The sequence below is a fragment of the Labrus bergylta genome, chromosome 3, assembly GCF_963930695.1.
Source record: "Labrus bergylta chromosome 3, fLabBer1.1, whole genome shotgun sequence".
NCBI lineage: Eukaryota > Metazoa > Chordata > Actinopteri > Labriformes > Labridae > Labrus > Labrus bergylta.
In genome coordinates this window covers 20,441,605-20,456,571 of record NC_089197.1, presented here as the reverse complement: position 1 = coordinate 20,456,571, position 14,967 = coordinate 20,441,605, and the positions used below count along the sequence as shown (strand labels likewise).

Sequence of the window (14,967 nt, the reverse complement as noted above, 5' to 3'; positions counted from 1 at the left end):
TCGCGAGACAGATTGGAAACAAGTATATTGATTAAATATGGATACACAAAAATCAACAAAACCTACAGTAAGCCTTATACATGATCTTATCAAAGTTTTCTCGGTTTAACATTGTTACGCTGGTTAAAAAACAACTTTTCCAGAGCTGTCTGGGAACAGCTTCCTCAGGAAACACTGCCATTGAGATCACCTTTGTCCCCTGGTATATATTGAGCTGTTGAAAATACTAACTTTGAAAATACTAACTTTGAATCTCTGGGGTCAAAAACTCTATCAGGGAAGTAAACACAGAGACCAGTCAGAATCACATGTGGCCACTTGCTGTACTTTTAATTAACAGTTGGTTTTATTCTGTTGTTGTCATAAGAAGCTCTTGTCAGGTTGTGATTGTACATTCTGTGCGTCACAAGGTCAACAGTCCTTTTAATAATTACTTGTGTTAACAATGGGTGAACCTGAGATATATATACGAACCTGCAGATCAGCAGATCAATGTCAGCAGAGAGGACTTTGAGAAGTACTATTCAGACTATTTACACTTGGGCTCTCTGCCACCACTCTCCAAAGGTCAGACATGCCTATTGCCATGCCAATCTCTTCTGATAGCGATGAATTGCTGCGTTCCAGGTCAAGAGAAAAACTAAGCTCAGATAAAATGTAACCTGCATGCACAGCCTGCACTGCAACTATTTATAGGGGCATGATTTACTAAAGGGTTTACAGTCAATGTGGGGACACAGTGAATTGTGGATTCAATCCTTTTGCGATTTGTTTTTTTTTTTTAATGCCAATGGTTTTGTTTTAATTTGGTAAATGTATTCTCATTTGATAGTTGTCACACAGTGGAATAGGAACACAAGAGAAAACCAGACGTGCATATTTGCAGTCACATTTGAATGCAGCTTCATCTGTTTTTTTAGTTACGGTTTGCAGATCTTAAAAACACTGCAAGTGTTGTGCAGGCTTTATTTTGCCAGCATTGGTAGCTGCCTCCTGAGTTTTGGTGTCGAGTACAATCAAAAGTTACGGGCCGCTTGAGCATGAAACATACCATTGTGGGAAAAAGTTCATCATTGACGTATGAGGGTTGACCTTACTTAGATTGTGGCTTTGGCACGGACTCAAAAGTCATCTGTGTGAGTCAAAGCTTACAGCTAAACTGAGATTTTTCTTGTTAAGCTGCAGAGTCTTTGTCGACATGTTCGCCTTGTCAGTCACCTCTTCTACTTTAGTTACTGTATCTTCAATCATAAGGCCTAATAGCAGACCTGGCAAATTTTTGGTCTTTAATTTCTTGTTACAAATGTGTATGTTGGGGTTTTTTATGCCTTTATTTTAGGGCTATGATAGTGGATTATGGATAGAGTCAGAAACAGGGAAGGGAGAGAGTGGGGAACGACATGCGGGAAAGGAGCCACAGGTCGGACCTTAACATGGGCCGTCCCCCCTCTAGGACTTAAGCCTCTGTACATGGGGCATGCGCCTTAACCACTAGTCTACCAGCGCCCCTAATTCTTATATTCTAATAACAAAAAGTCTTAGTTTTAGAGCTATCTGTCTGGGAAGTATACGGGTGTATTCACACCAGGAAAGCCCTTTAGTTCGCTTTCTTTGGTCCGGACCAAATACAATGTTTATTTTCTGGTTTGGTGCGGTTCGTTTTCACATTGCACTTTTCGCATAGGCCCATGGATAGCATGCCTTTTCTATCCCAAGTCCTGCCCTCCTCCCCGCCCTGGTAGAGCTGATTTCTAAATAAAAATCAAGTTTAGAAGTCAAGAACTATATTCCAGGAGGTCAGACCCTCCCGTTTTGCATAAGGCATAGCATCTGATAGTCAAAGCCTGAACACAGCAGTTACCAACAGCGGCTTTACTTCTGAGGTCAATGAATGAGTTAATTTAACATTAAAGTAACAAGTGCCTATGGACACAGACATAGAGTCTGTTTTCTGCCAGGAATTTCCAAGATCAATTCTGAAAGAAATCTCGGAATCAGTTGAGGAAATGACCTCGTGTTGAAGTAAATATGTCTGTAAATGTTTTTATTTCTATATTTCTACTGCTATATTATATATTTTGGAGAAACGAATTTCCCTCTGGGATTAATAAAGTATTTCTGATTCTGAAATAGAGGACCTTAGTGGGAGTGGCCTGCGGTGCTGTGCATTATGGGATTTGGTGTCTTTCATCAACATGAGCCAAAAAGACACTTTCTGCCTTTTCTTGGCCAAGAAGGCACCAACTTCAAAATGTATTTCACATTTCTACTACATATATGACCCAATGTCAATACAGATTGATGTTTCAACGGGTGAAGTATCCCTTTAAAGTAGCATCAACACATTCTCCTCAACGTTTAGCGTGACACACACCAAGTCGCTGCTGTTCCACTTCTTTAGAAAATACGTCACCATGACCTCTTTTGCTTTCCTCCCACTGGTGTACAGTACATCTTTTTTTTTTTTTTTTGGCTTGGTCTATTTCTGTTTTCATGTTTGACATTGTTGTGTGATGTAATGCAAAATCTTAAATCTGGGATTTTCAGAAGTCTCTCTGTCCCTCCGCAGTGATGGAGTCTAAGCACTCCTAAAATTTTATTTTATTTTCTTATTATTTTTATTTAAGTTCATGGGGTTTCATCTAGTATGTATACTAATAGAGCACATAACTACAAAAATAATGAGTGTAACTACTACAATACAAGAGGCAGCTGACACATTAATAGGCAACACTATAATATCACTGTCAACTTTTAAACATAAGTCACTTAAACTGCTGGTCAAAGCAGAACATATAAGCCTGTAGCAGCAAGATTATTGGGTGTATTTCCTGAAGAAATTATTTTTTGTCGTTTCAAATTAAACTTTCACTTGTACGGGACTGTTTCTTCTGTTTAAACTAACTCAGTCTTGCATGATAATATACGGGTGTGTTGTGGTAGCCTTGTGTCACTCTCTTCCACAACCAGCATGCCTGGATTGATTCACATAGAAACAATGTTTTAAAATGCTATGGTGACACATTCTTCTCCTGTACGTGCATCTCTTTAAACTCATTGGTAATGAGAAAGCTGATGTCCTGATTTCCCAGGGATTAGCATAAGAATCTTTTTAGATTGTCCTCTACATTGATAACCATCTCTCAGAACAAGTCATCTCATACTATTTTTCTGTCAGGTTAAGTTCCTTCTTCCTTAAAGCTATAGACTTAAGGTGATGACAATCTTATTGCTCAATCTTGTAGCTTCTTTGAGCTTACGTACATGTTGTTCTGCAGACCATGAAACAAAACAAAGATAAAACACTGTATAAAGTAGCTGCCTATTAATACTCACAACAGCAACTGACCATAATAGATTTTGAAAGATTGATGGATGAGTGCGTCACACAGACTGTTTATTATGAGAACATTTAGATATTCACAACATTTAGTGATACACAAGGCGATACTAACATGTGGCCTCTGTGGACATGCACAGTGCAGGTAGTATCCTGGATTGAAATTCAACATACATCTTTACTTGGTGATGGCAGGCAATAACTACACAGAAGGTCACAGCGTGACTTGGCATAGGAAACCACGTTTATATGTTGGCCAACCATAAAGTAACCCCACAACTGCGTCTACAAATGATACCAACTTCTGGCAAAACTAGCACTCGACTACAGTGTGTACAACACTTAAGTCTTTTTTTTTTTTTTAAAGATTTATTTTGGGCTTTTCGTGCCTTTAATGCAGAGAGAGGACAGTGGATAGAGTTGGAAACCAAGGAGAGAGAGAGTGGGGAATGACATGTGGAGGGGGGCCGTGGGTGGAAGTGAACCCGGGCCTACAGCTTGAGATGAGAGTCTCAATACATGGGACGCGCGCCCTAACCATTGCGCCACCAGCGCGCCCCAACACTTAAGTCTTTTATTTTGCATCTCCTTCTGGAGGATTTTAAAATATAACCTAGGTCACCTGAAAGAGATGGTGAATTAAAAGTTCTGATGGAACCGCTGATTATCTTCCGATTCTTCTGTTGAAACCCGGGCACACCTGCAGCCTCAGAGCAGCCTGACTGATCACCTGGTGTTCCTTTTCTTCTGGAGCCTCCATTTCTTATGACATCTCAAAACACGCACACTCAAATTTATGAAATATTTCTGATTCTGGCAGATGCAGAGTTTTAGGCATATGCATTCTTTTCCTTAAACCTCCAGCAGTTTCTTTGGTCTTTACCATTATCAACACAAACTTACTTTTGGTCGTAAAACCAAAGTGGTTCCTTTCACCAAAAAAGCACAAATTCCCACCCATAACACCAAACCTCCTTTAGAAGAAAGTAACGTGTTAAGAACTGAAAGCAGAGCTACATATTGGAACATGTCAACACAGATCTATTGAACCATGTTTTTTGTCTAATAAAATCATTTCAGTTCCTTGGATTAGTTTAATGAACCATCCGTTATAGTTTATCGTCATGGTCTTCATACAACATCCAAACTGATGTTTCATGTGGCAGTATTGTAACCCTTCCATTCAGTTTTTTTTCTATGGAACTTAGTTGGCTGACAAACTCAAAACAGCCAGGAAGTAGACATCAACCGCTATCTTCCCTGCTTCAAAGGAATTAGTGGGTGTGAGTGTATAGGCAATGTGCTGTGCGTCTCCTGACTCATGTAAACAAAACGCCATAGTTAAACCACATGTGATGATACCCCTGAGATAGAAGATGAGAGAGATTAGTTGACCACTTTACTGAAGTAAAACAGACAACCTAAGAATTCATTTTTCAGCTGATTAGTTGTTTGTTGTTGTCCAACATCTTTTGGGCCTTAATTTTGTTATTTTTGCTTCTCTTTGTTTTTGAGTTCTAAAATCTAATGTTTTTGCTAGTTTAAGTCATCTTTATTAATATAAGCTGGTTGGTGGATTAGATACTAATAAAGGCAGGCTAATGAGCTGCTGTTGGGTGTGCCTACTCTTTGGATCAATGCATACAGGTGTGCAGTTTACCATATAATATGCCGAATCATTTGTTACATTTGACAATGGTCTTGGTGGTGATGGTCTTTGGCCATTTCTTCAGTGTTGATACTTTGATAGGCTCCTGTAGTACATGGGAACATTGTGTCATGTAACCTAATGCCATACTGATACTGCACACTTGTTCAATTGTATTTGTCTGTCTTGTACCCTGTGCTACATTGTGCTTATATCCACTTATCTTGTAGTATCATATGACACTGGATACTTGTAGCAGGTGATACTACCACTATGTAGCAGACTGGCTAATCATCAGTATTATGGGCTTGTATAGGTCTTTAAAGCCTACAACAGTGGTAACCTACACTTGACACAGTTTACCAGTAGATTTTTACTTAATCCAAAATACTCAGAAGATAATGGTGAAGGTAAAAAATCCGTGGAGATGTATGCCAATAAGGAAGCGCAAAATCCTTCCTCTTTGTGTGTAAACAAACACTGGAGGCCAACAAGTATGGAAGACCAGCCTCTAAATGCAGAAAGTGGTGACTCTGATTCTAAGGCCTGTTTTTTTTGTTGCTCTTTATAAGCATGCTGTGGCTTTTAAAAAAATGTCCCTGTCTTCCTGCTAACTTTGCAGACCTGTTTTATATGTGTGCTACCAAGACATGAGACTTGTAACTGTTAAATTGCTCATTCCTGGGATGATTGGATGTTTTGAAAAATTAAGTAGTGAGTAATTTAATTCACTAGTTTGGTTTCAGAGAACGAACACCAGTCAGCGTCTAAAGAAAGTTATGTTGTTATAGAAGTACTTTGAAATACTTCTAATGACACCAATAAAAGGGACCTTTTGCAGAGCAGACAGTGAACAACACCAGTCGAGTGAAGTGGTACATGAGTGTGAAAGCGAGGGATGACATTTTGCACGAGCTCCTTTCCCTAGTCAAAGAATTTTCCATGGTCTTGCCAGGTTGCCCTGACAACACAGGTGACAGCCATTGGCGGACCAACCATCTGGAGTAGCATGAGTTATCCTGTTGGGTCTAATGACCTGTGGGCTGCTGGTGAGCCAAGCGACGCAGATTCAAAAAGATTTTTACGCGTCTTTTGTAGATCGTCTGGCTTGTCACTGGGAGGAAATACTTCCTCTCCGCTCCAACAGCCCCATCACTCCATACTTCTGTCGTCAACAGAGTTGCTTTTGAACCAGATTCCTTGACAGATTGCTTGTACTTTGGAAAGCAACTGAATTAAAAAACAGTACATGATTGACAAAGATTTAGTTTTTGGCACAATGGCATGCTTGAAGCAACACTGCTTCATGTTGGCTTGCTCTGTTTGAATAGTTGTTCAGATATATGTCAGTGAAACAAAAGTTCCCCAAATTATATTTATAGGGCAGCCAGATATGGATACAATAATTAGTTATAAAAACCAATAGATAAATACAGATTTATCAGTTTTTGCTTGTATTCATATTATAATGTGGTTTTCTTAAATATGAGCAGAACAGTTTGGAATCCTCATCTTTGAAATGTTTTCTTTGATTACTATTCTGTCTTAATAGTTGTCTCAGTTGCATCATCTACCATAACCTTGGCACCTATCAATTATTATTTAATATGGCTATAAAACCAGGACACAATTGCATGTTGTTAAGGTTTAAATTGAGTGAATCAGCATGTTCATCCCTGCTTCCACGTGTTTGAAAAAAAACTCATTTCATATACGGTAATTGTTGTTTGACTTTTATAACCTGCTCATGTTTGATATGGGTTTAATGATAGTTCAAGGACAGCCTTATTAAGATCTCTGAATTATGTACACCACATATTCAGATCCAGAAGAAAATCTGTCTGTAAGACAATGCCTTGTTATGTGTTTTTTTTTTAATCTTTTAATTGACACTAATAATTTCTGAAATATCCATTCTTCAAAAATGTTTATCAGGATAAGTCTATGTGCACATATTTTGCAAGCTCATGTGTTTGTTTTAAATGGTAAAAATGTTTTACTTATATAGTAAACACGTTTTTAACACAATTTTAGTTTTTATATTTTCTTATAAGTTTCAAATCTGTTTTTATCTGTTTTTACAGATACGTCTTTGCTGTGAATAAGTCTGGGTCAAAAGTTCAGAGACAGTTTTTTAATCCCTGTCTGCTCCGTCATGCAGCATTAGTCGCTGGCCTACTCTCAGCTAACCTGCCTGAGCTTTGGCACTGTGCTACAAGCCCAGCTATTGCCTGGCACTTTACGTTTTATCTTTTGGGCGGCTATGGATCAGTGGTCGAATCATCGTCAAAGGTAGTGTGAATGTGAAATGCGGTGTAAAGAGCACTTTGAATAGTCAGAAGAATAGAGAAGTGCTATACAAGCTCAAGTCCATCTACCATTTCTCTGACCAACAGAACTCACAAACTGCAGACCTCTCATTCTCTTGGCTCTCAATTCTGAATGGACTGAAAAGAAACAAGCCAGCCTGTGCTTCCATTTCCTCTCTCCATATCATCTCTTCTTTGTGCGTGCGTGTCTTGACAGTCAGAGCCCAGCCCTCATTATCAGCGTGTGCATGTGCATCGAGCTGCTGACGCGGTGTGTGTCGCTGCACACTGACGTCAGCACTGCACTGCTTCTCTGCCTGCAAATGCCCCCCTCTGCCTGCCATTGATACCTTTTCCTCTGTCCCCCACTTTCTTATTAGCGTGTTTTTATCAATTTTAGCACCTCTCACACCACAGACCCCAGCTAATATGACACACAGGTGTAACAAACCGGTCGTCTAATAGCTCTCACAGGTTCATCGGCTTCTGTAAGGGAATATTTAAAACTTGTCTCATGTTGAATAACAAGGGGTAGAAAGTAACAAATTACATTTACTTCAGTTACTGTAACTGAGCAGCTTTTTGGTGAACCTGCACTTTTATTAGTTGTTTTTGAAATGAGTCACTTTACTTTAACTTAAGTATATTTTGGGAGAAGTACTGTACTTTGCTACATTTTAAATAGCATCTATAACTGAGTTAAAAAAATTTTTTTTTTAAATAAATCCAAGCTTTCCTTCAGCTTTATGAAGCTGGCCAGCTGATTGGCTCACGCTTAGTTACCACATAAAGGTCAGGTGCACAAAGTGAGGGTAATGATTCAACATAACAGCCAAAATGTTATGTTGCATTGCACCTTATTAAAGTATGAAGGTATTCCTTTAATTGAACAACCTGGATGGAGATTCATGTTCTCTTGTCATTTTTACGCTGCACATGAAGGAAAGATCATATTTTACTTTTCGACCCCCCCCCCCCCCCCGTGTAAATAACTGTATGTATGTGAAGTTTTATTTGAAAGGCTGCTCTATTCCTGTCTCTTATTGTTTATCCATTGGCTAAATAAATGGTTTTACTTTGTATTCTTACATGCAATAGGTAAATACTGGAAAAAATTCCTTTTAGACAAACATAAATAATAGTTATACACTCGCACATGTTGGTATGCACACAGTTTTCTGCGGGTTTGAAAATCGCCCCTGAAAAAGAAACGTAGACATTTTGAGCAGGATTACCAAACAGGCAGACAGTGTGACCTTGTGGCAGGTATGTCCCATTATTCTGTGTAAATAGTTGTGGTAATGAATGAGTAATTAAGAGCAGCAAATATGTCCATACCAAATTAAACTGTGAACGTTCCACTTTTTAATAAGTAGTGTGGGTTAGTAGCATATGAAACATCATTAATATTGCAGTGTCCCTTACTTGAAGATAATTTAGTGAAAAGTAGTCCTGTGTGAGCAGAAATTGTATGATTTTAAATATACGCTACTACAATTAAAATCCATGAATTGATCATGTCCCTTATTTAAAAGTATGAAGAATGAATATTTGGACTCTCTGCAGCATTTTAATGACACTTTAAACTTCTTAAAATACTCTGTCCTTAATTGTATAACATTGCATCAAATTCCCCTTAAAATTCTCATGCTGTATGTATAATCTGAATCTGCACAGAGTAGTGTTTAATTTGAGGTAATGAGCACAGGCAGTAGAGTGAATTACGATACATCCCAATTCAGTGTAGTTGAGTTCAAGTTTTATAAAAGATTACAGTACATCCTGACTGTACTTCAACGTGCTAGCCAGTCTGTTTTATTGTTGCACCGCGGTGAAAACAGTGTGACTGTGCTTTGAATGTGTGCATGTGTGTTTATGTGTCTGCGTGTGTGCAGGTGTCTGAAGTGACAGCAGCTGTGTCGAGAGTCTCTCTGTCTGTGTGTCTGCCCTCATCTTGTATTTTCATAACATCACCACAGAACATATCTCCTGTCCATAGAAAGATTTAAATCTCTTCCCTTGCACATGGCCCTCCCCGTAAATAAGTTGCTGCGTGGTGCACACATTATTGCTGCTGGTGGGAGGGCCCATATAGCTCGCTTTTCCTGTTTCTGTGCGTGTGAAAGACAGAGAAGACATCCATGCTTTGTGCATAGATTAAAGAGAAATGTCGACTGTAATTGCATGACGTAGATAGGGTGACACGCTTCACTTAAGACTTTTCAATGTCACCAGATGTGTCGGGTCAGCAGAAAAATTGAACTTCAATCAAATAAATTCTTATTTTAGTGAAATTAAACAAATACCAGGCTCACATCATATGTTGTGCCTCCTTCTTTCTTTTTTTCTTCTTCAGTAGTTCATCGTCCTTTCATCTCCCCCTCCTTCATAGCATCCACTGCTTCAGCTTTTCCCCGTCCATCTCTCTGTTGTGTGTGTGTGTGTGTGTGTGTGTGTGTGTGTGTGTGTGTGTGTGTGTGTGTGTGTGTGTGTGTGTGTGTGTGTGTGTGTGTGTGTGTGTGTGTGTGTGTGTGTGTGTGTGTGTGTGTGTGTGTGTGTGTGTGTGTGTGTGTGTGTGTGTGCGCCTGCTTTGGCGTGTATCCATGCTTGCGTGCGTGCGTGCGTGCCTGCGTGTGTGTGTCGTAAACAAGCAGAAGGCCAACAACTCTGTCCTCCGGCCGTCCTCCTCCTCCCGCCATCCTGTTGCCATGGTGTGTTGAGCATTGTTTGCTGGCCTCTATGTCGGGTTGCCATGGCAGGGCTTATTTGCCATATTAAATGTTTGGCAGCATTGTACAGATGCTGATGACAAACACCCAACATCCCACTTTGATCAATGAATCAGTTACTGATTAGAGAAGATAGGATTGAGACACTGATCTCGTTAACAAAGTCAATTAGAGCTTTCATGTACTGTACATATCGCATGCTTAAAAGTAAGACATCTATGTAACAATATAAACAAACAAGAAGATTTATTTTGTTATTAAAAGGTGGGACTGTTGTTACCCTATTGAAATTCTTTTTGCCTTGCAGTTTTTTACAAATGTTTAATTTTGTATAAAAACAATCCAGACTAGAAGAAAAAGAGGCATTTATATTTAAAATGTAAACATCTCCACAATGTGTAACTGTTTCAATAGATCAATGACATTGTAGTGTCTTATAGCTTTATATACTTTATATTGCTGAATGTGTTCACATTTTTTATGTAGTTCAACATCTTTTCACACCACAAGCAATTTTTTTGGCAATATTTAGACCGGATAAGAAGTAAAAAAAAAAATAATAATTCTATTATCCAGGGTGTTTGTTTACATTTATGTTGAGTCTGATAATGTTTGTGGAGCTGCTTCTCAAACTGAGGTTCAATCCTGTGTCTCTCCCCCTTGTGGTCTAAGGAAGTAATGCATTGTGGCTTATTAAAATACATTACCAACCAAGATTTAACATGACCAGCAGCTGCATTTCTCCACATGAAAAAAGTTAAAATAGACCGAAAACAATTTCCCTTCTGGCTGCTTATGTTATCAAAAATATGTTTCAAGTGTTAAGCTGTAAAAAGAAGTTAAATGTGAATGTCTCAAGAAGATGCATGTCATAAAGAGTCACTAAATGAGTATAATAAGACTGTCCCATAAACCTCAATTAATTTCTATTTGTTTGAACCAGAGGGTTAGGTCATTTCAGGTTCAGCCAGTTAGTGTTACACAACACCTCAACAACTTTGACTGTGCACTGCTGTAACGTGTGACAGCTCCTGTTTGGTTACCAACAGATAGCGTGGAAATGCTGTCGATTGACGTAGTTGAGGCCTGATAAGATCTCATAGCTCCATTGTAGACGCAGCGCGGTGGTTTTAGTGGTTTGCTTTTCTTCATGTGCTCTCAGTGAAAGGCCTCTATCTGCCGTCTCTCTGGCTGTGTGCGTTTGCATACCTGTAGTAGACATCATGTGGTTCAGGAAAGACTTAATGTAAACTATTACTACACTGTGTGTGTTTTGATAACAAGCAGAATAGACTTGCAGTGGCTCTGTCCCCTTGTTGCTGACCTGCCTGTGCCCTGCTGAAAAGTCATTAGGCAGTGTGCTGAAAGTGGAGCATAGGTCAAAGAGTGCCCCCTCCTGTGTAAATACATTAAATATTCACTGTTTTGCACAATGACATACACAGTGTTGATGTTGCTCTGACAGTTTGTGTGTCTCTCTTGTGTTTTTTTCAGATGATCCTGTGGGACTGGGATCTGAAACACTGGTACAAACCCCAGTATCAGGTCAGTACTGTGTTTGTTTCTGCTCATATATTTAAAGGTACACATTCAGGTAACACACAGATAATAGATAGTGGTCTCTATTGTCCACCCCAAGAGGCTGAGTATAAGCCTCTTGGGGTACATTCAGTTCTTTCCCTTGGTATTTTTTGTTAGGCAAAATACACATTGTGTAAAACCTGGCATACCATGACCTTGGCATTGTCGTCATGCCACATTTTATCTCAGTCAGACATTCTTTGTCTTGTTTGAACTATTTCTGTAATCTGTCGAAGAATTTAGCTCCCACACACCAAAATTCAGTATTTGTGCCCGTCAAGCACAGGCAGCCGAAACGTCTTTCTTCATGATTCTTGCCCTTAAATAATAATGATGTTCAGAAACAATATTAACAACCCTTATTTATAGACCACACAAACAGCTGTACGAGATTTTTTCATAGAATGAAGACATTATATGAAATTAAAAACATAGACTTAACAAAGCTTTAGAAAGCATTCAAATGTAAGTGCATCCCCAAAAAAAGCCTTACAAAGAAGCCAACAGACGCATGGGAAAGAAATATAGAAAATTGAAAACAATAGTTAAAATGAAACAAGCTCATTAAAATCTGAGATTATAAATAACGTGGCTCAAAATCGTATTCGATTTCACTTTGTTAAAATAATAATTCATAAAAGATTTCACTTTGTTTGTTACCATGTGCTTGTTGTTGTTTCTGTTTCTGTTTCTGTTGTGTACGCAGGGGTGTCTTATGGGGGAGAAAAGTTAGGAGGACTCTAAGACCCATGAATGTGGTCACTGAAAAAATATAGGGGTTTTATTAAACATGAGATCATTTTTTTCATTATTTTATTTTATTTTCTTGGGGCCCAACATCCCTGGGACAGCTCCCCTGTGTGAAAGACTCCAGAGGAAGAGAAGGGGGTTTAGGAGACGATAGGAGAGGAGAGAGTTTGGACAGGATTCAGTTTTTTTCAATTAACCTGGTTAATTAAGAGACATCCTGGTTTGCAAAAGAGATTAAAAAAAAAAGAAGCAAAAACTCGAGCATAGAAGGAATGTTTAGTGATAGCACGGTGTGGTTTATTCTGATGTTCATACCACAACACCTCGGCTTCAAACTGCCTTTTGAATTCAGTTTGAGTTTGAATCACACTGTCTCTTGTTTAAACTCCACTCACAGTCACATTTGTATTCATCAGGGTGCTGTGACGGGCAACGGTGTAGATCTTTCAGTCATCAACGAGGCCAGAAACCTGGTGTCGGACCTGCTGATGGACTCGTCTCTGTCGCCACACACCATCTCCTCTCTGCGCAGCGTCTCCAGCCTCATGGGCACGTTTTCAGGCTCCTGCCGCCCCAGGGTCAACCCCTTCACCCCCTTCCCAGGTTTCTACCCCTGTGATGAGGTGGAGGACTCTCTAGAGCGGGGAGAGAGGAAAACCATTAAGGTTAGTGTAAATACTATTCCAGCATCAATTTTGTAATGAAACATAAAGAGGTGCATGATAGGCCAGTTTAGCTAAAAAGATCCAGTACCGAAAAAGGACCAGAGTAGGAACAACTCAGACTCTTCAAGTGACCTCAGCAGACTCTGGCTTACATTTCCTTCTCAGAAGTAACTATACTAAACTTTTCTGTCCGCCCACAATGTAAGGCATCATGCAATAATTAGTAAATCAACCAAAAGAAATGTCCCTTGTCTATCAGAGTTCCCAGCATTGAGAACCACAGCTGGTTTGTTCAGGGATGGGTAATGCTTGAGAAATGTCCAGTGGAATATGACTGATTTAGGCTAATCAGACACTTAAGTAAAACCGCGTCTTAGAAATCTGCAGAAAGTTATCACAGCGACAATCATTTTATCTATCACGATAATCAGAGTGTAATAAACAGAACTCAGCATTTCAAATATTTGATTGGCCAGAAGTTGTGCTGCCAGGTGACGTTACATTGTGCTGTGGTTAAAATTTGAGCCCGGTAAAACCCTTTGACCACAAAACACTGTTTCCTTTTGCATCATTGCAATGTATGTAGGCTGTGCATTTTTGATGCTCTGCTATTTTAATTTTAGACATGGAAGTAGATAACGAAGCTTGTAACTTCTAGAAGTGATGAATTGTTGGGGAACAGGACCTTCAATTTTTTGGGGGAGGGGGGTAAAACAAGGATATTGAATGAATGTATATTTCAGATTTTCTTTCCCATCAGGGTTTGAGCAGCAGAAACAGCCTCCCCACCCCTCAACCCAGACGGAGTTCCACCTCCTCCTCCTGCTCTGGACTCCCTCCTCTGGACTCTGCCTCTTCACGATGGGAACGCAACAACAGCAAGAGACCCCACCCTGACCTCAACTTATCCAGGTACCAACACAAGCACCACTGGACACCAAGAAATATTTCAGATACAATCACAGATGTTTCTGGCTGACACCTTTTCAACATTTTTTAGTCATCTCGCCTGGCAATTCTATTAAGATCTAAATAATGTGACATAGCACGGTGCACAGTGAAATAAAGGCGATTCTAATTTAGTCAGCCTTGGTGAGTTCTACATAAGCAATGAGTCACCTTCCTTATAAAAAATTGTTTAATAAATAGTACCATCGCAGGAGTAACTGGAACAGCTGTATACTTTAGGTCTACAGGTTTATTCAGAGAATCAGGTAAGAAAGGCTGCTTCTGTTTTTCCCTCCTTTTCTAACTAAACATCCATATCATGATTTAATCTAAAGATAGACTTCCTTCTCATTATTTAGCCTCATGTTTCCTATGCTTTTTTCACAGGCACATTTTTTATAAAAACAATTAAATAAATGAAAAGCAGTGTTTTCTGGCAAATTTGTAAACATATCACAATTGATCAGTAAGTATTCATATTTTTAATTATGAACAAAATTTCCTTTCAGCTTGTTATTTAGCTACATATATATTTATTCTTTCTCTTTGTTACATTTGTTTTCTGCAAACATCAAAATGAGCTGTAAGCCTGTGTTAGCGTTGAGAAAGCGAAAGTAGGATTTGTGGTCAAAGTGTTGTTTCTTTTCACAGTAAAAACAAAATATCTGCATATTATATTGTCACATAATGACTTCAAAACATTTAAAAAAATATATTTCTTAATTAACTATAAACACAACCATTGAGGAGTTTTTAATTTACTTGAAAAAAAAGTTGCTTTGGAAATGGGTTGTAGTACCTATATGTTTCCACAGGATGGCAGTAGAAGATTAGTTAATAACATTTTTCATTCAACCAACATCATGTCCTTTTTGTTAAAGAGGTGTTGGAAGACCAACTTCACAGAGGATAAAGTTACTACTCTTTTTTCCCACAAGATGAAGCTTAATTTATAACATTGAGAAAGCTTTAATTAAACGATTATTCTTTGTATCTG

The 14,967-nt window shown here is 38.9% G+C and overlaps 1 protein-coding gene across 2 annotated transcripts in view; it reads left to right on the top strand.

The window, feature by feature from the left end:
• pde3b (phosphodiesterase 3B) overlaps nt 1-14,967 on the top strand; it is a 43,216-nt gene that overhangs the window by 17,462 nt on the left and 10,787 nt on the right. For both annotated transcript variants that reach the window (XM_065952921.1, XM_020632481.3), the window contains exons 2-4: nt 11,521-11,571; nt 12,774-13,022; nt 13,783-13,934. In XM_065952921.1, the coding sequence (XP_065808993.1) occupies nt 11,521-11,571; nt 12,774-13,022; nt 13,783-13,934 (452 nt within the window). The remainder of the gene's footprint in view (nt 1-11,520; nt 11,572-12,773; nt 13,023-13,782; nt 13,935-14,967) is intronic.